This window comes from Catharus ustulatus, chromosome 4 (assembly GCF_009819885.2).
Source record: "Catharus ustulatus isolate bCatUst1 chromosome 4, bCatUst1.pri.v2, whole genome shotgun sequence".
Lineage (NCBI taxonomy): Eukaryota > Metazoa > Chordata > Aves > Passeriformes > Turdidae > Catharus > Catharus ustulatus.
In genome coordinates this window covers 55,014,124-55,036,794 of record NC_046224.1, presented here as the reverse complement: position 1 = coordinate 55,036,794, position 22,671 = coordinate 55,014,124, and the positions used below count along the sequence as shown (strand labels likewise).

At 39.9% G+C, this 22,671-nt stretch overlaps 1 protein-coding gene across 1 annotated transcript in view; it reads right to left on the bottom strand.

Moving 5' to 3' along the window:
* Positions 1–378: 378 nt before the first annotated feature.
* Positions 379–22,671, bottom strand: part of NELL2 (neural EGFL like 2) — a 140,594-nt gene continuing 118,301 nt past the window's right edge. Inside the window, exons 16-20 of the mRNA XM_033057442.1 lie at positions 18,170–18,310; positions 7,369–7,562; positions 6,211–6,387; positions 3,891–4,115; positions 379–1,182 (exon numbers count right to left, since the gene is read on the bottom strand). Coding sequence (XP_032913333.1) covers positions 1,132–1,182; positions 3,891–4,115; positions 6,211–6,387; positions 7,369–7,562; positions 18,170–18,310 — 788 coding nt within the window. The 3' untranslated portion in view covers positions 379–1,131. The remainder of the gene's footprint in view (positions 1,183–3,890; positions 4,116–6,210; positions 6,388–7,368; positions 7,563–18,169; positions 18,311–22,671) is intronic.

The following is a 22,671-nucleotide window of genomic DNA, read 5'->3' as shown; positions in this document are numbered from 1 at the left end:
GAAGACAAACCAGTGCTTGGCAGCTGGAGAGAGGAGGAATTTGGAGAAGATCCCCAGTAAATGTGAACAGATCCAAGTCACACACAAATGGTCTCTACTGACTCTCAGTGACAACACCCCACTGGTACACGGGATCTGATCTTTAGGCATGTGAATTTGCTGTTTAATCCACTGTAATGACAAATTACTCATGTGTATCTTAATAAAAACAAGACATGATAGGCGTAAGACTGTGCTGGGCATAAGCTCCCACATGTAGAGGAGCTAGATAGGCAATACTTCACCTGTATTGTTCACATTCCCAGGAATACTGGCAAAGAAGTAACAGCACACGTGAAAATTAAGTCCTTGAAAAGGAAGGATGGCACAAACAGAAACTTATGGTAAGAGAAATATTTATTTAAATTTGCACAAGAACGAGCTTATACTGAACAAAGTCAATCAAGAAATAATAGTAAGTGCAGTAAAACAAGGAAATATTGATGACTTTTCCCATCAGAAAACATTAAGAAGCCATGCCTGTGCATCACGGGTTTTCTTTTTTTTTGTTTTTTCTTGTTTTGTTTTTTGTTTTTTACAATAACGTCTATCTTTTTTTTTTCAGCGCACATACTGTACATATCACATCTTAGCTGCTAGGTTCATTATTCCTGAAGGCTTCATCCTTTTACTCAAACATCTGCTAAGTTCTGCAGTAAGCAATCAAACACATTTGTGCAGTTCCAAATATGATTAGGTAAATCTGCTGCATCTGGTCAAGCATTGGACTCTCAAAGCTTCAGAAGACCCTGTAAGAGCTCCTAGTTGATTTTATATCTTGACATCATTATGTACAGCATTACAATGTGTCACTTTACACTAACCTAAACATTCTGCACAAGGATGCCAGACAGACAAATAGCCAGAAAACTTGGGCCTAACCTTATACAAAGGTTTTCACATCTAAGCTTGTCTTGAGTCCCATAAATTTCACTTTGATTCAGGTAACTGGGTTCATCACATACCTGCACTTCAGATAGACAAAACCAACCTAAATTTGCTTTAATTTTGAACAATTTTTGGTCTAAAGGTCTATTTCTGTGAAGGAAAATTCTTTATCCAGAAACTGCTTGTGAGAGATAGTTGTTGGTGTCACAGCTCCTGAAGGCACTGTGGATCCACTGAGCAACAGACATGGCCATTCTAAAGGATGGGAAAAAAGAAAGAAGAATTGAAACAATTTGCGTTTTGTACAAAACAAGAAAATTTAACAAGCTCAGCTGTTTGCAAATACCCATCAGATTTGAACGTACAGACTTGCAAAATACAAAACATGCACAGACTTGGATCAGATTCATGACATTGTCCTCATGTCCTTATGTTGCCCGAGGGAACAAGCTATTATGACTCCTCTAATTGCTTGGCTTGTTGTGTTCTGTGACCCAGAGCTACAACACTCAAACTGAAAGAAGCTGGGATCAGTGGAAGGAATGCTCCCACCATAAAGGTATCGGGCATCTGCTCAAATACATAAAGCTGTTGAATTACACAAGGCACTTGGGAGTTTTATTCAGGCAGAAGGGATTCTGGATTTAGCCCTGAATGCTTCAGCTTCATGCATCCTGGCTGTAACACCAGTGAACATTAATCCATAAACTTTTTCCAAATAGTCCAGACATTCTTATGAGAATACTAAGGGCAATTAAGGGAACAGATTGCCTACGGACGTCATTAAAATGCTGGAGAATTTTTTTTTTTTCTGCATCTCTACTACTTCTTAAGTCTGATTCTTACAATGCAAACTAAAATTGAGTATTGTTTATAAATTAGTCCAAATACATTCAACTGACTAAACCAACAGGACTTATTAAAACCAAGATCTGAATAATTCAAGGATTTTCTTTCACTCCTTCTGTTATAGGAGGTTATAATCCTACTCTCCCCTTTCTTTTTGTGATTAGAATTTTTTTTGTGGCTAAGTCTGCTTTAGCTGATGCCCAGGTTTCTAAATTCTTAAAGGATTTGTGTAAACCTATTTTGCTATAGCTTGTTTAGAGGGGCTTAGACTGGAGCTTTGACCTTCCATGAGATGCTTTACAAGAGAAGAGTGGGTGACACAGGATGAATGAGAAGAAGCACTATACACACTGGGCACACCATTAGCCTGATCTGTAGGGAGTGCACTGCTTGCATGCAGAACTACAATATTAAAATGCTGGCAATATGAGCAGAAAGTGTATTTCAGAATGAACACTGCTCTTTAATAAGATTTGGGCTTGTTTAGGGACAAAGTGGTACCTCTTCTTTGTTAGGCAGTCACACCTGAGTCATTAAAATGATGGAGTTTGGCAGGATATTTGTTTTAATCTTCACTATGTTCACAAGGCAGCGATGGATTTGGTAAGTGTGTGCATGTTTACACTGTGTTTACACTGTGTTTACACTGAATACCAATTAGTCAGTGCTTAAGGTTCAGTCTTTGCTTAACACAAAAGGCCAGATGGGAGCAGCAATTAGGTGGCCATGATCAGAACTGGTACATGGCTTCTGCATGGCCACTGGTTAGCAGTACAGCAAAAGCACATTTCCCATCACTGAATCTGAAAAGTGCTTTAGGGAAGAACCACACACAACAATTTCTTTTACAGATGGGGAACCAGATGCATAAGAACCTTAGCAACTTGCCTGAGCAAAAAGTAAATTCTGGCATTGGAGCTGTGTATAGCATCAGCTATGGACCCCAAAAGTACAGGTTTCTGCCTGTAAGCCTGTTTTAACATCCTCTGGGCAGCAGCTGGATTTCTAACCATTAGCCAGTCTGTCAGATCACAGCATTTTCAGTGGTTAGAATCACTGACCCATTCTGACATCAGAACAAATACTGACACTTACTTGGTGTATAACACTTTCCTTGAAAAAGGACTGTGCCTTGACAGCAGCATCTATTGCACAGTATTGCATCAGGCAGGGGTGGAGGAAGGAAGTGATGCTTGACAGCTTTTGCTGCCTGATCACACAGAATTCTCACAGAAGGAGGTGTTGAAGATATATTTTTTATGAGCATCTTTTCAAATAGTTAATTGTACCATGTATCAGGGTTTGGGAAGCATCTTGCTTGGGAAGAACACAGAATAAAGCCCCAAATCAACTGTGCATTTCAGTAATAATTGAAGAACTATGCATGAGTCCTACTTTCTCTCCTTGGCTGCTGTGGAAACACATATTGTCACTCTTCAGTACTGGGTGGCAGAAAACACAATTCATTTTATGGTCTTATTTTGAATAGAACACTTATGTTAAGCCCTTTTTCTTTTTCATCCTCAAAAAGAGATGCCACAATTCACATATGCTCATAGCCATAATTTTGCTCCTCAGACAATTTCTTTGAGTACAAAACCAGTAAATTTTCTAAACACATTGATTAATTTTTAACTACAGAAGCTATGTAACCATATAATTAGTCTTTTTATTCTGAAAACAATTACTATTCTCAAAAAGAAGTCCAATCAGTTCCAGTAACACTACAGTATCACACTGAACAAATTTCTTGTGCAAAGTCTAGGCTTACATAGCCATAGCTGCATGTTTCCAAGACAGCATGGAGCTTGGCACTCCATGTTTAAACTTGAATTGAGCTATCCTGGCGGGAAAGCAAAGCCCAGTACCGTGTTCACAGCACTCTGCAGCACAGACTGTTGTCCTGCTTCTGATCTGCTAGCACATCAAACCATACTTCTAGCACTTGCAAAAGTACAGTTAACTCAGCTGAACTCTTATACAGTCATCTCTGCTGCTTTAAAACGAGTGTAGACACCACCTGTTCACTGACCGGACTCAGTGCATTAATATGCACGTGCCACAGAACAAGCTGGGAAGAAGCACCTCAGCTTCATGTTTATAACCTTCCTTACCTTGCACTGGCAGAGGGTGCACTCTGTGCCATGCTTAATCCAAGAAGATCCAGTGAAGCGAATGACGTTGGTCTCATCCAGACACGTTTTAGTGATGTCGTTGCGGATGGTGTCGGCTTGGCAGGGGTCTGTGACACAGCGTGGGCAGCACTCGTTCTCGGGGAGGACACTGAACTCACAGTCCACCTCTGGGCATGGCAAGGGCCAGCAGTCAACTTCTCCTTGCTGTTTTCAGAAAGAACAAGATATTATTATTAGCTCTTACTTTGTTCCTCACCCATTCCTTTGAATCAGCATTGTTTCCTAGCTGACTATTTTCTCCCATCTGGTGCCGTTCAAAATTCAGCACAGACTGATATTCACTGACTGTGGGGGACACAAAAGATCAGGTGTTTTTTTCTGCATGCCATTCAGGAAGTATATTAGATTTAACTTAGTTCAGTACACTCTCCATCCAGCTGCAGCTGAAAATTCTCCACAAAATTATGCAATACAGGATTGTGGCCTGTCCTTGTGAGGCTCTACTTCTGCAAGGGACAGAAGTTGTAACACGACTGCCCTGCAAAAGTGTGCCAAAATTTTCAGTTTAGCCTAGCTCTCACTCAATATTTTAATGGTGGCTTGCTATAGAAAACCCTAACATTTATCATGCCATGGTTACAAACGCATTGGCTGGATTAAGGGCATCAAGTCACTAGCAGCCCAGTGTAACAGGGAACACATTGGATATCATGAGCAGGATACCTTAAGTTCTAAACTATATCACACCTTATGCATTGTGGGTTTACTACACTCAGGGTAAAAAAAGGTCTGAGCAGAGACTTGTGTTGGGCCAGCAAATCCTTAGGGGAAGTTACTTTAAGCCTGAACTCAAATCTAAAGATGTTTAATGAATCATATCAGTTACCAGAAGCTGGAATCAGCTTCCCTTCAGACTGGATAAAGGCCCAAGTTGCAGATCTATTGGTCAAAAAAAAGACTTCATGGAAGTCAATAATGCACTTTTTTTTTTTTAGCAGGTCCATCTCTGACTTCGAATTTATTCAGCTCATTTGAGAACAGAGTTAATAATCTGGACTTAAGGGGGGCAAAACCCCCAGCATTCAGCCCTAGGAAATCAGTTTATTCACAAAAAATGTATCTAAGACTTTGAGAATGAGGAATTCACTATCTCCAAAGCAGAAGCTAAAAAAAAAAAAATCACAGAGACTTTTAATAGCTCCAAATTTCCTCCACTTTTTGCAGAAAGTATTGTGAAGTTAGTGTTTTAAAAAATTCTCATCTGCGTCAATTTTCTTCTTTTTGAATTGCATGATGGTAAGAATGCAAGCAATCTTTTAATCCAGTCACTGATCTTGATACTTCAATCTATTTTTTGCAGTAATGGGCAGTACAAGGAGTAGATAATACTTTGTCACCCCAAAAAAATCCATGACCACTGAAAGAAAGCAGACTTGCTACAGAAGTAGCATCTTGAAATAAAATAAAAGAAACACCTATTGAGATCCTAAATTTTAGGTTAGTTATTTTTTTCATTTTTAAGACATTTAATGAAGTACATGGTAATCTATTTCATTGGATTTTGGCAGTGGTACCACTGAAAGCACAGTCTGCAGAAATGGGCTCCTGCTGTTATTCATGATAGCCTGAAAAGCCAAAGCAGCTACATGGACCAGCCTTTATATTTGGAGACAACTTGTGATAAAAACTAGCTGTTTTTATCTTGGGATTTTCTCTGTCACAGAAACTTCCTGAGCAGCATTATGCAGAATACTTTTTGCTTAGACTCTGAAATACATGCCTAGGAAAAAGATGACAAGGTTTAACAGATATGAGGTTTTTTTAAAACTTCATTTTACTGTTTTGAAAAATGAAAAGAGCGTTATTATTTTTCTGTTTGTCAAAACGTCTGAATGAATAAATAAGTTTTTATTTGCCAGCATCCTTGCAGTATCAGCTGTGATAATAAATACATATTTAGAATTTCCTTATAGAGCTTCTCCTGTCTTTGAATAAGTGAACACAAGTGTTGCTGAGCAGGTGAATATCCAAATGACCTCCACTCTGCTGAAACCACCTTCATGATTAAGTAATTTATATTATGTCTATTGTGTCAATACACATTTTTGACAGAAACTGGACAATACAGTCAAAAGTCCATGAAAACCAGGTTTTAATTATACATGTACTTCAGGGAGACTTAAGTTAATTAATTAATTAATTAAAATTAATTAATGCATGAAAATGAAACTATTCACAGAATAGAATATCTTGTCTCGTTCTTTCCTCCTGTCTCTGCTGCTGTACTCAGGAACTTTACCAGACAGCGGCACTGCTGACAGTTCTGTATCCAGGAATCTCCACTGTTATAGGAAAGCTCCCCACTCTGATGTAAACATTGACTGCTGAGCCTTGGGTCACACTCAGGACAGCAAAAGAGGTCAACGGTGGGATTTTGGCAGTCACAGACCATTCGCCGGCACATCACATATCCATTCTGTTTTTAGAAAGCAGACATACAAGGATGGCAGAAACTTGTACAACTCTAGCCATACTCCAGCCAAAATTTTATTTTTTACCATGATTCTAAGCCATTAGTAGCTCACAAGTTTTCTACTACACAGTATCTTTGTCAAAATACAATTCAAACCAAGACAGAAACCCCAATGCACACTCAGTAACGCCCATAAAATTCCCCTGTTGTCTTATAAATGTCCTTCATTCAACCAATCTCCAAGCAGCTCTCCCCTGAGGTGGTGAAACCCAAGGGCATCTTTCCCAAGGGTCAGATTTTAATGGATTGCACTAAGTTTGTAATTCTCACAAAAATGCTTGATGAATTTTGCCTTAAATTTCATAGAATATAACAATTTCATAGAATATCAGATTGGAGGCTGTCAAGGAAGATCAACCCCTCTGTTCTGCAATTATTCACATAGGAAGATAATAGGTGATCTGAAACTAAACCATGTACACAAAAGTCGAGCTGCTGAAATGCTCAAGATACTATCGGCAGTGTTTTGGCCCTTCATTCTCCATCTGCATTTAGCTTGGGATCAAACTTCATACAGCAAATGTTTGAGACAGTTAAGATTAATTATTCTGCAGACACAGAACCTACTTCTATTTATAGCCACCTGCTAGAGATGCTGGCGTCAGTCTCCAGCCCCAATAGGTGTCTAGACAGTCTATTTGCATGAAAATGCTGTTACTCCCACCCAGCGAACACAGGTGGCATCTCTGCTAATGAAACAATATCATCATCCTTCTCCCAGTATCACATAATAAACTTCCAAGGAATGTTTTGCTCATTTAGGCTGGAGAGAGAAGCTATCTCCAAAACCCTATGTGATTTTATTTCTGTAGCTCCACACATGCCCCTGAGAAGGCAGCTAAAACAGGAATCACTTGAATCCTGATGCTCTGCCCTCATCCCTACCACCACCTTGTAGAAGCAGCTACTTCCATTTGTACTGACCTGGCACGAGCAGACAGAGCATCTGTCATTCTCCAGCACCCAAATCTGACCATTGTGCTTGATTTTGCCTTCATGGATACAGTCTCCTGTGCAGTTCTTGCCATGAGGACACCGACAGTCATACCCACCATCCAAGTTAAAGCAAACAGTGTCATTGGCACAGCTATGCCTTCCAGTTCCACATTCATCAATGTCTGCAAAAACATGCCATGGAATGCTCTTAGACCACATTCAATTAACAAAAATGCTCTTGTGGCAGTCCACAGAAATGATTCTTAGCCATTAAGGCCTTCAGATGAAAATTAATTTGAACTTCACCAGAATGAGGAGAACTTAAAAATTCACAAAATATATTTTACAAGTCACATAGTTTTGCTACAGATATTTCTAAGTGAATGCTATTGGGTATAGTAGATGGAATGAAGAAACCACAAGAAACATGAGAGAAAGAATAACTCTCAGCTCCCTAAAGAGTCTTAGTTTGTGACAACCATACATGCAATGTTATGTGGAGCTTCAGAATCTTGTTCTTAAAACCTTTGCTGGCTCTGTCTAGCACATTTGAGTTCACTGCATGAGAATTAAATGTAAAAGATGATGTCCGACCTGTAAGCTCATTTAAGCAAGCACACTGTGCTTTAAAAATCATCATTTATTAGTATGTGAAAACTAGTATATTTTAAATATTCAAGTTGTAGTGACAGCTATAGCTCTTGTGTCTAGAACAGAAAATAAAGAAAAAAATCATATCTCTGGTGAATAAAAATCAATTACTTCAAAATAAATATATCTCAGAGAATTTAAAAACACTTTAAAGGCCTACCTCCTCAAGGTACACACAATTGTTTTGCAAAGGCAAGCTAGCAGTACACACTACTTCTACTCAAATTTATGTCTTTATTTAGCTTTTTCAAATGGAGACAAATTATCATGGAAAGAAGTTTCAAAGGGGTGTGAAGTAAATGGATATATGCACTAAAAAGGGGAAATACAGAGTAAAGACAAGAACTATGGTGACTCTAAATATTGATATATTGAGTTCAACTCTAAATACAGTTTCTCAACAGTATGGCCCACATTCTTGATTGAAGTTCATTAAAAAGTAGTGTTGTTATAATTAAATGTCCACCAGAGGAGTGAGATAAAATAAGCAATATGGTCATGCATAAAAACCTAATAAATATAACACTCAGCTTTGGGCTCAGCAATGGAAACAAAACCTCCAATCCACCTCAAGCACATTCAGTTTCAAGCAAAATAATTCAATTACCAGTGAATGGAACAGAAAGAAAACAAATTTATGCCTGATAAAAAGAAATAACTTTTCGTACAATGCATAAACAAACTACGGCACTCACTGCTACAGAATCCTAAGAGGCAAAAACCAATTGCATAGCCAGAAGTGTATGAAGCTAGCAAGAATGTTCCATTTTCAGTGCTAACAGATTTTGGGAGAGAGGTTACATTTCAGGCATTAGGGCCCACGGTACACTTATTTTCATATCAGATAATCCAGAACAGGCAAATCATCTCAGATCTCTACATCTTCTACCTCATTGCCTTCTGAGCATCTGGCGGCAGTCACTGTTGTAACAGGGCAGAAGATAACTGGGACCATGAACCTAATTCAGTGTGGCTGAGCAGCTGAACCAGCACTGGCACATCAGACAGGGACACCCACCCCAGCAGTCAGGACACATAACCGGTGGAACAGGCGGCCCTGCAGAGGCTGTCCACACTCTAGACTTGAAGGCTTTTAGAAAAGTAGCTAGCAGGAATGGTTTGAGTGGTGCTGGTTTGGGCAGAGCAGAGGGATGGAAGAGCTGCTCACTCCTTCCTATATTTTCTCTTAAATCCAGCTGGAAAGTAATACAATCTGGCAATTTAAAATTAAGGTATAGCTGTTCTTAAGTTATGCAAAAACAAGAACAGACACAAATTCAGTTTAAATATAATGGTTTGGATTAACACCATGATTGTCTTTATTATCGAAGTAATTTTTAATAAATTACTTTCCAAAACTTGTATTCATTTGTTTAGAACACACTTTTGTACATAACTTTCACACAGCTGTCATAAATTTATAATGTCACTTCTCAGCAACCTTGAAGGCGGACATACTTAATGAGATAACTGGACAAAGTTCAGCTGTCATGTAAATAAAAAAGGTTTCCTTTATACAACAAATGGTGATCCTGTAAACACTGACTCTGCTTTTGGCACTTACACACAAGTCTATTTCACAATTTTCCCATGAGAAAAAGGCTTCTGAGGTTTATTTTTCAACACAGAAAAGGAAAATAGTGGAGGTTTCATCATTGACTCTGGTACTGAGCTGAGCTTATCTGGCATTAAGAACTTCTGAAAATTCCCAATCTTGTTATTTTCAGTTGTTTGATTCATGAAAATAAATGTTCTGCATAGGACAATTTAAATATCCCCAGTCACAACAGGAACTATTTACATTTTGATTCCAACCTAATCAGAAACAGCAGTGTGTTTATGATGCAGCAAGAGAAACACCAACTTTTCTTGCATGAAACTCTCATCTGCATTATTCATCCACATCAAACTTCAGGCATTATCAGCAAAGAACTTGCACACAAATCATCCATACCAAGCAAAACTTTGTTCAGTTTTTACTTTAGACTTTTAATAGATGGTGAATCATGTTACTGAAATTGTCTTTACAGCCATAACCAGCTATGGATAAGGGACATTGGGTGCTGCATCTTTTGTTTGAAAAGGGAAGATGGTAAGATTACAGATTGCATATTCTACTATATCCAGCCATAGTGCCATTTTACTCCCATGCTGTTAACAAAGCATACACACAAACAACCCTCAGCCCACTCCCAAAAGAAATACAAACAAACAAACAAACAAACAAACAAACAAACACAAAGACAACAACAAAAAACAACAAAAAAAAACCAAACAAAAAAAAGAGAGCTCCCATAAACCACTCAAAACCAAATAGTTCACTTCAGGCTATTTACAACACGCTGTTTGAGAACCAAGCAGCTTGAATGTTAGGACATTAGAACATTATGTCTCAAAAGACTTGGAAGTTTGCCTCAATAAAAAAAAAACCAAAAATCAGAAATGAAATGTAACTAGTTATCTTAACTGAGGGCTAAACTGAGAATCATTCTTATTTATCTAACCAACATGAAAAAATACAGCAGCTTTGATCTGTTTCATTTTTAAGGATTTTCCTTTTCTTACCACCATCTCTAGGTACAACTTAATATTTCAATAACCAAGAAATATCATGGGAGAAGAAATAGTGATACATGTTACAGAAAAGTAGGAGTTAATTCTATTATAAATAATTTACTGCCTACACAGGAAAAATACTGGACTAAATCTATACAATATGGTGACAGTACTTAGAACGACTAAACTCCATTTGCAGTATTTGTGAGGCTGGAGGGATAGAAAACTCCATAAAAATGGGAATTTCAGTTGCTCCAGGCTGTGACCCAAGGTTGCATTGAAGAGATTTACTGGCTCTTTCTTGGAAGAGGTAGTCAAAAAACCCAGAGAGACAAAAGCACCATTCTACTTGGCCCTGAGCAGCAAGCAGCCTCTGATTCAGAATGTCTCTACCAAGCAACATTGGTGACCAACAGCGACCACAAGTTCAATATTATTCAAGGTATGTAAAAGGCTACAAAAAAAAATCCTCTGTGGTAGTGCTTAGATTCAGAGGCTATTACATTAAAATTATGGAGTTTTAAATATGAATTAAAGCTGGCAACCAAAAGGACAACATTTTCAGTTAGAAAGATGATTGTTTAAAGATACCATGGCACAGATTCAAAGTGCACTATACTAATTTAAATTACAGTAAATTCACGAATACAAGCCGCACTGACTATAAGCCGCATCTCTGGGTGTTGGCAAATATTTTGGTTTTTGTCCATAGATAAGCCGCACCCGAATATAAGCCGCTTTGTCGTTCGCAGCGAGGACCCGCGTGCAATTAGTAACAGAACCGCGGGAGGGCGGGGTTTACTGGCTGAGCTAAGGCTGTGCAGGCTCGGCCCGCTAGGGGCCGCTGACGGGGCCAGGTGGTCCAGCACGGTGCTGCCGCTCGGGGCCGGCCGCCGCTGCCACTGGGCTCGGTCACCCCGGGTCGGCGCTGCCCTGCGGTGGCAGGCAGGGACGGAGCTTCCCCTGCTCCTACGGCAGCGGCGGCGGGCGGGGAGGGAGCTTTCCCGCGCCCGTGGCGCCGGCGGCGGGCAGGGACGGAGTTTCCCCGCTCCTGCCGCGGCGGCGGCGGGCGGGGACAAAGCACCCCGTCGGCTCCCCGAGCCGCGGCAATGGCTGCGCGGGGCTCCCGTCGGCTCCCCGGGCCGCAGCAATGGCTTGCGCGGGGCTCCTGTCGGCTCCCCGAGCCGCAGCAATGGCGGCGCGCGCTTCCCCCCCCCTCCCTGGGCCGCAGCAATGGCGGCGCCGGCTTCCCCCCCCCTCCCCGGGCCGCAGCAATGGCGGCGCCGGCTTCCCCCCCCCTCCCCGGGCCGCAGCAATGGCAGCGCCGGCTTCCCCCCCCCTCCCCGGGCCGCAGCAATGGCGGCGCCGGCTTCTCCCCCCCCTCCCCGGGCCGCAGCAATGGCGGCGCCGGCTTCCCCCCCCCCTCCCCGGGCCGCAGCAATGGCGGCGCGGGCTTCCCCCCCCCTCCCTGGGCCGCGGTAGGGGCGGCCCGGGTCCCCCCTCTCCTCCCCGGGCCGCGGCAATGGCGGCGCCGGGCCCCCCCCGTCTCTCCCCTGGGCTGTGGCAGAGGAGGAAAGAGAGCTCTCCCGCCTCTCTCCCCGCCCCCCGTGCTGCCTACAGGGAGCCAGGCTCCACCCACGGTGCAACAAAGTAGCGATTTGTAACAATCGCAAAATGCCGACTTTGCAGCTGCTCGGCTCAGCACTCTGGCAGGCACTTCTGAGGTTGTATTAGCCGCTCCTGATTATTAGCCGCATTTCCGGTTTAGGAGCAAAATCTTAGTCAAATTGGTGCGGCTTGTATTCGTGAAATTACTGTATTTTAAAGAGAGATTATTTCATATACTGTTATACTTTTATTCATGACCTTCCTTGCACAATGCATGCTCTGAAAGGAACTATGTACCATGGAAGAAAAGTGGTCATTGACTCAAAGATTAATAATAATTATATTAATTAGTATTTAATATTATTAAATATTATAACTATAATAAATAAATATTTATAACAAATGTCATAATTATTGTCTAATAAAAGGCAGCAAAAAATGGTCAGGTTGTCACAATGAAGAGTTGTCCCAAAGAAGTTCCACAGGAATCTGTGCCAGGATGTGTGCTGCCCAATATACTTAGTGGTCTGGAGAAATGGATGAACAGTGTGATGTAACACAGTGGATAATAAAATATTAAACCCAAATACTAAGAGTGAAATATAGAATTATTTTGTGATATTGACTGAGGAAACAATAATATGTCAGATGAGATTCAAAAGTACATGGGGAAATAGCTGTTCAAAAATCATATCAGTCTTTTGGATGTGTTGAGGAAAAAGATCTTGGAGCTACTGTAGATAGCTCTAAAAAAATAGCTGAATTATACAGACAAAAACCTCGCAAGTGGCCGATGCAAAAATTCACTATAAACTCACAAGGAACACAAACTAGGCACAATTATAAAGCAAAAAGAAACTTGCTAGGAAGTGACAAAAGGCTCAAAGACCCACTGTGATACAAGTGACAGAAAGTTGCAGCTACCCGTCCTCTGATGAACTATCCACACTTGCAGAAGACTCTCACAAAGCCCTAAAGGGTCTGCCTGAGACAAGAATCATTCTGATATTGGTTAGACTCTCATTTTTGTAAAGAAAAGGCGAACATTTGTATCACTGAGAAATATTGGAAGAGATGACTTTGGGAGGGTGGACAGTGCCTTTGCTCTGAAGCAACTGAAGTTTCTCAGTTACCTTTGCTCTGAGGAACAGCATTAGTTCAGCAAAGTGCAAGTACCAGGATACCTGAGTACTTTTTGCTTAAGGCAAAAAAGGAAGGAGTGCATTTGCTTGGGAAACCAAGCCCATCTGAGCGGAAAGTTCTGTTTCTGCTCTTTTCTCTCCTAAGTAGATCTATTGACTGACGTAATCATTCTTCAAAGAGCAAGTGAATTGTGAATAATTTATTGTGAGTTCATGTAAGCCACCTGTGAAAGTACTCACCAGATGTGGGAGATGAAGAGCTGAGACTTCAGATGTTGGTAACATCAGCTTGACAGAAATGCTGTTTCCCTACACAGCAAATGTGTTCAAATTGCTGTCATAAAATACTGTGGTCAAGTTTCTGGTTTATTAGTCCTTTTATAAAAGACCAGAAACTCTGTTCTTCTCGCATTCCAGAACATTGAAATACTGTGTCTTTATATCTGCCTTCTGTTTAGTGATACTTAAGTTGGGTTCCCAAATTCAATACAGAAGCCTTAATGCCTATTACTCTATCTGGGATAAATGGAAAAAAGAAAGAAGTCACTTTATTTACTGAACTTTAATGATCATTAATAAAAGCAAAAGGATTTTAATAGAGCTCTGTGAGTGCTAGTAAGGTTTCTTGCTGAAGAGTAGTGATTTTTTATTTACTGTTTCCCTTAAGTGCTATCAAAATCAGAGCTTCTGATAAACCTAAATGTAGGACTCCAAACTGACAGGGTTTTTTCAACTTCAAGCGATCTCACATACTAGTTAAAATACTGGGTGCAGTGTAAGATAAATTGAACCATCCTGACAGCCAGCAATTCCTCTGCCTTCCAGAGCCCAAGATATAGATGCCGGAGTGACCATTTTGGACTCTGCTCAGTCAGTAGGGCTGGGGAGCATACTGAGGCTTGTAATGTGCCTCCATCCCTCATTATCCTGGATTGTTGAAAACAGACTTCAAGTCGAGCCTCAGCCTCTGTACTGTCAGGCAGGCTGCTCTGTCACACAGAGAAGTAAGTGATTCTAATTCTGGAAGCAGGATGGCAGAAAAAAAATGTAAGACACTTCAGAACAGGAAACCTAAATGGGAGCTCACATATGGATAAACCCTTACAACCAAAAAAGATTCTTTTATGAATTGGGCATTCTGGATTAATCTATCCAAATCTTTCATTTGCATCTGTCTCATTTAAAGAATGTAGTACCTGCTGAGAGTGAAGGTACATTGATCTCATATTCTGTACTAACAACAGCTGGTACCTGACAGATACTCTTGGTAAGTCCTAAGGGGCTGCCTTAATTAGGTGAGCTTTCTTTGGATTTGGGTACGTGCCAAATGTCCAACAATTGATGAGGCATAACCTGCACTATTCTGGTGTGAACCAGTATAGCCTCCCTCTTCAACTGATTATGAGAGCTTTTAGACATTGCAAAGGACAAATTCAAAGGAATCAGGATGTTACACAGAACTGCAGGGCAAACATTAATGGGGCCTGAACTTTCTTATTTTAGGATTTTGCCCTTAGTTGTTCTAGTTTTTTTACTGCAGTGAAGCCTGAGGATGCAATATCTACTCCCTCAGCCCTGCTCTCTCTATGAAATGGTACATAAGAGGCAACCTTCAGTACCAATAAGACTGTTTAAAGAAACTATTAAGAAAAGCTGTCAGGGGCAAAGAGGAAGATTCCAGTTAATACACCATACTGAATGCTATATTTGCATATATAAAATTTAAGACTTCTCAAAGCCATACAGTCTCAAGGTCTACATGGCTGATATTTCACCTTTCTGGAAATACAATGAGGCATAACATAATACTATTCCCAAGGGAAAAACAGCAAGTGCTGCTAAGAGGTTGAAGCCCTACAGCTGCATTTCCCATAATTTCTCTCAGTAAATTTTATAGACACCATAGGTCTACCTAGGGGTACATTGTGAATTAAAAACTATTAGCAAAGGGATCTCTAGGTCTTCCATTGCCTGTAGGTACAATAAAACAGGATTATGAATTTTTGCATTCAAATACATTAGTCAAAATACTCAATATTCTCAGTTGTGCCAAAGAAGCAGCAGTAGCCAAGGTCAATAGATGCGTAAAAATAGGCAATTCAGTAGCTATTATTTCATTATCAAGCACTCATAAAGTCTAGTGCTACCAAGGAGCCCAGGTCTGGGTAGGAATATCTAATATGATGTCCAAAAAGGGGTAGGTGCAGTTTGGAATTCTGTTAAAATAAGGCTCTTAAGGAAATGCTCCTGTGCATCTGTGATTTTAACAGATGTGTTTCCACATGGATTTTTAAAATCAGAGGCATTGCTGAAGGAAACAAAGAACTGATTACACTAATTACTGAAACACTGTGCAGTATTATCAGCATATATTTAGGGGACACAAACAGACCCAGATTTGAGGAAGATGATGTAGAGCAATCAAGAAAGAAAATCTAAATCTATACATTCTTGGCTTTTACGGGTCTTTTTCTCTACAACAAGAAACTTCAAAGCAACTAAAGCTTACAAAAGACAAGTCAAGTCAAGCCTATTACGCACCCTATACTGAACACTATTTTGAAGTTGTTTGAACTGCTCTTCCTACAGCTCTGCAAGCTGAAGCACTTGCACAAGGCAGAAAGTTTCAGAGGATGCTGGCCCTGGATAGAGTTGAAAGGGAAAACTGGAGAACTGCGATTTGAAATTTGAGATTAGTATAGCCTGGAAGCTGCTGCCCCATTAAAGTGACTGTCTAAAAGACCATCCACCAACAGCTCAATCTAATCACATCTTACCAGGGGTTACTGAAGCACTATCAAAAGCAATCCGTTTTCTTTTGTCTTTAAACCCAGTAGGGAAATCTCTTACAGTGGAAAGATCTGACAGCAGAGAAGACGATTGCTTCTGCACTACTGTGTTGTGCTACCACAAGTTCAACTTTCCACATTGCAATGGATTTTAGGTTGTCTCTTCACACCCTTTCTGGTTTTATTTTTATCTGAGACAACATGTCACAAGCTCCAGGCCAATAAGAAGTGATGTGGTAAAACTAATAAAATATCTAACCTGCCCAGGGGGGTTGGAACTATGTGATCTTTAAGGCACCTTCCAATCCAAGCCATTCTATGATTCTGTGATCTCAAGTTGCTAAGGATCCCAATGTTTGGAGCTGCAATCAATCAAACTGAAAGTGTTCCACTGTTAGTCACTGGGGTTATCAGCAACGAAGATAGTTTCCTGGCATCTGTGATTTAACTCTAATTACTTGTTATCCTCTGTGTATGTTTAATAAAGAGCTGCTGGCTCTTGGTAGAAAAGGTCAAAACACTCTAATAATTGCCGCTTCTGTATACATGTAGCAATCCCCACACTTCTTTTCCCTTGACTTTTCATTTGTTTAGAAATGGCTGTTTAATTGATACTTGTTTGCACACATCTTAACACAGTCACTTTGTATCACGTATCTCTCTTGAGACGCCATGTGCCAAACCACTATCTTCAACCCACTAGGCAAGTGTTACACTGACACTGAAGATAAAACTTGGGATACTGAGAATATTTCCATAAATGCCTGGATGGAGTATTTATTTCCTTGCCATGAGTGACAGAAGTGCAATGTTATAATCAGAGCGATCACAACTTATTCTTTGCACCTTCCTGTGCTAACTCCTGGCCAGCTAACACTGACATTTAGTCAGTTCTTGACAGAGAAAGCTCGACTTACGACAGCAGTGGTTGGCTTAAATTGCTGATTCCTCCTGAGAATACAGGCTTTCAGCTGTGATGAAAATGTGTTGAAATAAAGTATTGATGATGGGTATACCAGAAAGGTCATTCTCACTCCTGGAGAGCTGTCTGTGTGTCTGCCTTAGAGAAATTAATTCAATTGCTTCCCTTTGGGACCGATGCAGCCCACCAATGTGAGTTTAAACAGCAATAAGAAAGCTTACATTGTGAGCACTATGAATATTTCACCACTCAGAGAAAGAAGGGAGAAAGGGTGATAATTCTGCCCTGAGAAGTCCATGGCAAAAAAAGACTGGTTTGTTCTGTTATTTAAGAGCAGCAGCATGAAATATCATAAGAGTTGAATAACATACCATACTAAAAGATCAGCATCTGAACATAATTGTGTTCTTATTAATCTGCTGTCTCTCTGACATCATTTATGAACACAGAAAACCTTCCTATCTTCTTGTCCCCCTTGTCACTTGTCCCCTACACCTTGGCCAGCCCTACGTCCACTGAACTTCTTAGTTTGTAATGTAGGTCTGCAAATTGTAGTCTTCTAGAAGCAGTTAGACATTACATAGGGGAAACACCACAGTATTAACCAAGGTGTAGGGAAGGGTCTCAGGGAAGCATAACCATTTTTTGCAATGAGAAATATTTTTATCATGAACTATTTCGGTGTACAAGGAAAACAGAGTGGAGGAAGTGAGGTCTGGATTGAGGCCCATTTCTATATACAAAGAATCTGACATATAAACAGATTACTGTGGAGTGACAGATTACAGTGCATGCTATCAGCCCACGGGAAATCACTTATGCAAGGGACAAGCACAGAAGCAGATGTAGGGCCAGAGAAACTGCATTTTAATCACCATGCCTGACTTTACATATTATGTTAATAAAACAAAGTAATGTTCCATGTTATAGGAATATTCATATTTTATATTCTTTTGCCTTTGATGATGATGCTTATTTAGACTATAATTCTTCTGGGTCAAGGTTTAAATTTCACTGCAATTTTCAAGACAATGCTTGACCAGCACAATCTGAAACACTAGATGTTTTCTGGACACTTTCATGTGAACTATAACAGTACCCCACCTCTTTTAGACACTGACCTTCACAGGATTCTCCACTTGGTGAAAACATCCCATTGTCATGGTAGCCATCTCTGCACTCGCAGTGGTACCAGCCAGGCAGGTTAATGCAGTTAGCACGGCTGTCGCACTGAACAAAGCCATCCGAGCACTCATCAATGTCTGTTTATTAAGAACAACAAAACAGAAGAAAATTCACACAGAGAAAATTGCTATATTCATCCAAGGAAAGAACAATATCCCTGGTGTTTCTGGGCTTCACAGATTTATTTTCATTACTGACACTTGAATTTGCAGAATTAATTGCAGTGAAGTTTTGAATTGTTTCCATAAAAGTACTTGGCTAATGATTTTGGGCCTAACAGCAGCAGAGGTATTGCTAACCCAGATTAACTCCCTACAGAGTAGCAACTCATTTTGTCACAATACAACAGGTAATCTGACATCTGTTTAAATTGCCCATAATATGACGAAAAGAATTGCATCCCAGTTCATATAATAAGATGTTAACCTTTTGAGCAGCACAGGCTGTTTGATAAAATATTTTTTTTTTCTTGGTGTATATAAAAAACATCAAATATTTACTCTGGTCCTTGCTTATGCTTTTGGTGACACCAATTTTAGGTTAGAAGGGCTTCCCTATCCTGTGGAGTTCCTGTAGATTTATACCAGCACCTCTGTATCTCAACATAACTCAATGCAGGCTCCTCTCTAATCATTAAAAACAAATGCTGAGGGCGAAACATGAGGGTGAAACACAACACATATCTCCTTCTCCTGGAAATTCCTTTCAGAAGTGTGTCTCTTAAATAAACAACTTCCACTGACTAAACTTCACAATAACAATTTATCATAGATTTTTTTAATACACTCACTAGATCCAAAATCTACCAAAGAATGTTCTAAAGACACCCAGACTCAAAGACCTAGCAGAGACACAGAGAACTTTGTGACATGTTCATTTCCAGTGCCTTCAGGTACACAGCAAGCTGTACTAAAGAACAGTACAGAGCATGAGTCCTGTTAACAGTTAGGAGCACCAGGAATATGGAGTCAAACAGGAGTAAATCTGAATTGTTCCCTATCAGATTCACTGCCTTATCACTGTGTTTTATACCAGAACTAGTATACCTATCTGAGCACCAAGGTGACTGAGAGGTGCCAATAGAACCAACACAAAGGGAGGCACAACAGTGCAAACTGCCTTCAGAAACAAAAAGCTCTAATCACCTTCCGCCTTAAGTTTGAACAATGAATAAACTCTCAGTGTACTGGCCACTCTGGCTAAAGCAAGGGTTCAACTGTTCTTTAAAGGTTGAATCTTTAAAACTAAGACCTGAAGAAACAAATTAAGACCCAAACTCTTAAAGTACATCAGCAGTTGACCTAGTATCCTCTAGGACACAGATATGAAGGAGAGGTGTGATGTGACTACTGAGATACATGTGAAATATGTCAAAATTCTGCCCACAGTTCCTGTTACCTCCCATTTATGTCATTTTCATATGAGGAAGTGCAAACTGGCTAAGAAATTAAACTGTGAGCTTCAATAAAGTAAGAATCTCTTTTCTGAGAATAATAATGTGTGGCTAGATAGACATAGTCTTAGCAAGTATTTTGTGAAACCTATTCAAACACAAACCTTATAAAACACTGAGACTTCCTTATCCACTGAGAACACTGAGATCAACATTTGAAGGTAATAAAAATATTAGTGTGTGGGGAACACCTGCATAAACTGCAAGGTATAGTGCAGTCACACATTTTTGAGTTGTATTTTTCTTATACATGACAGGGGGTGTGAGGGATGTGCTCTGGGTGTTTTAATTACATGCCTAATAATTGCTTTTAAATTTTCTTTGGAGTAACTGTACAACTGTATCATGAGCATATTGGTTTTTAAAAGCTTTACAGATCCTTGATAAAATCTCATTAGAAATTTTTTGCTATGATGCATCAGTCTAATTTTCTACCAACAGTATCTCTAAACAGGCACCCCTGATGTACATTATCAGTATTTACGATGATAAAAATTACCAATTCTCCTCCCGCAATATTACAGCAAATGTATATTTTGCTGCTTTGTGCACCACAAATTAAGTCATAAGTCTCTATTGGTTTAGAACAGAATTTTCAACTCCACTGTGAACCAAGATAATCATCTGAGTAGCTGTGCTGCAGGACTGAGAAATGCCAAACCTTTACAATCTTCCACTGCTCAGTGTGTTTCTTTCTAAATCAGTATAAACTCTGGCCTTTTTCTTGTGAGCAGCCAGGAGCCAGTGGGACCTCAGAGGTGTTTGAGAGATCAGAGGAAGATCAATGAAAATTATGTTACAGTAGTGAGAAAAGGTTGGCTTGCAGCCTGTGTCTTATCTACTGCTACTCACTCAGAAAGCCACAGATTACTCCTGAAAAAGGAAAAGAAAAGAAGAAAGGACTGCAATCTGAAAGTTCCTTACCACTGGGGAATGAGTGCCTGGCAGACAGCCGGCCAGGCAGAACAGAAGTGACCGCGCTGAACGCTTGGGTTCACCTGGTCAGCACAACATCACTCTGGGGCTGGCTAAAGCTACAAACCCCAGAGAACCAACAGTGCATGTCCACTCAGAGGCTGAAAGAGAAGAGCTGTTGAATTGAAATTGATCTTCATACTGGCTGATTAATAACACTGCATTAAACTCTGAATTGCATATACTTCTTTGGGAAAGGAGAATGTATTTATTGGTGGCGAGTTGGAGAAACAAGTGTTATTTTGGCCAAAGTAACAGATATGAATTACAAAAAGCCTGTGTTACGCTCTGCAGAAAAATTTATTTGTGAATCCGTAAGCCTTATAAGTGTAAGAGCAGTATCACATGCACAAGCAAAACGCATTCAGATGAACTCATTGATTATTCAGGAAAAGCAAGCCTTGAAGTCACATCAGTATTGGTAAAGCGACAACAAAACCAACTTCTCTGTATTTATTTGCAAACTAGCTGATGAATCTGTAACAAAAGAGGTATTACTTGGGATGAAATGCTTTATTTGTTGTCAATAAACAAACAAATAAATCTCTTCTGGTTTTGTTATGACTGCATGCAAAGTTGAAGTGAAGTTATATATGAGAACCTGCCATCACGAGCATGTATGGAAGCACGCTGCAGGTCTTGAAGAATGCATTACTCCCCACAGATTGTTTGCCATTGCATTGGAACCATTGCTGCATCCATGCTGAATAAGCCATTACGCCTTTCAGAATTTTTCAGCAAAGAAAAGAAATCCAAAACACTTCTCAGCACTAACCTTTTAGGTAAATGACATCTTAAGTACATGCCAGCAGGTTTTAGAATATAGATGTTTCTTATGCATTATGAATTTTGTTTTAATTGTCAGAGCTAATGCTGGTTATTAATTCTAGAAGAAAGGTGCTCTGTATGGGACAAAATATGACTGTTGCAACTCTGTTAAACAAGAAACTGCTGCAGAAATGTGTCTTACAAAGTAAAAGCACTGATTTCATGGAAGAATTTCTTGACATTAGGATAAAAAGATTTCTGCTTTCAAATAGGCATAGCATGGCTCAGGAAGTGCTGCAAAAGTATCCACAACTGAAATTATCTTATTAGTATGGGAAAAGCAGACAGAAATAATTTTCCCCTGTCCTATGGTGTAACCTTCTTGCATGAATCATCTTTCAGCTGCTCAGTCAGAGGTGTGAGCTGACAAGAGAAGAAAAACTGATTGAAGTTTTGCTCGGCCAGTGTCTATGGTCTATCAGTGCGCAATATGGAATATTAACAGTGATAATGAAGTCCTGTTTGAAGCTGTACTAGAAAAGCATGGAAAATGAAATAGTACTCTATAAAAGAAAGTTAGAAAAAAGGCCTTATATTTTCACTTATACCAGTCATCTTTCTTATTTCCATATTTAGTTACCAATTTTTCAACTCAATTTTTTTTTTTTCCCTGAGGGCTCACCCTAATAAAGTAGATGCACAATCAGAGGCATTTTGAAAGTAAGAGCTGTATATGCCTAGTTCCCCTTGACATGACATTTGGTTTCCCAAATACCTTCTTTATACCTCCAGATCACTCATTTCCTTAACTGTGGCAACAGTTTCAGCTATTATACCCTTTTCTCTTGGGAACACTGAGAAAACTCTGCTCCCTGAAGAGTAAAATAAGATCATTAGCAAATTATCCATAGGTACAAAAAGAAGAAAGGAGAACTAGCTGTCTGATTCACATTATTAGAGAATTTCTGTATAATAACACTTTTTGAAGACTGGAAGTGGTATAAAATTGCCAATTAGAAAGATAGCAGTTCTCTTTCATCCAGCAGTGGGACCAAGTTTTAATGCAGTCAAGCTGCACTCAACAATGAACCATGGTGTGGGGAAGGGGTGTTGCTATGATTTTATATTACTCACTTCATGACTTAAATGTTAATCACCAAGTCCTCCTCTTAGAAAAGCCTGCATTCACAAATTTATAGAGATACAGAGCACAACACAGTCTATGAATATTTTCTGTCACAA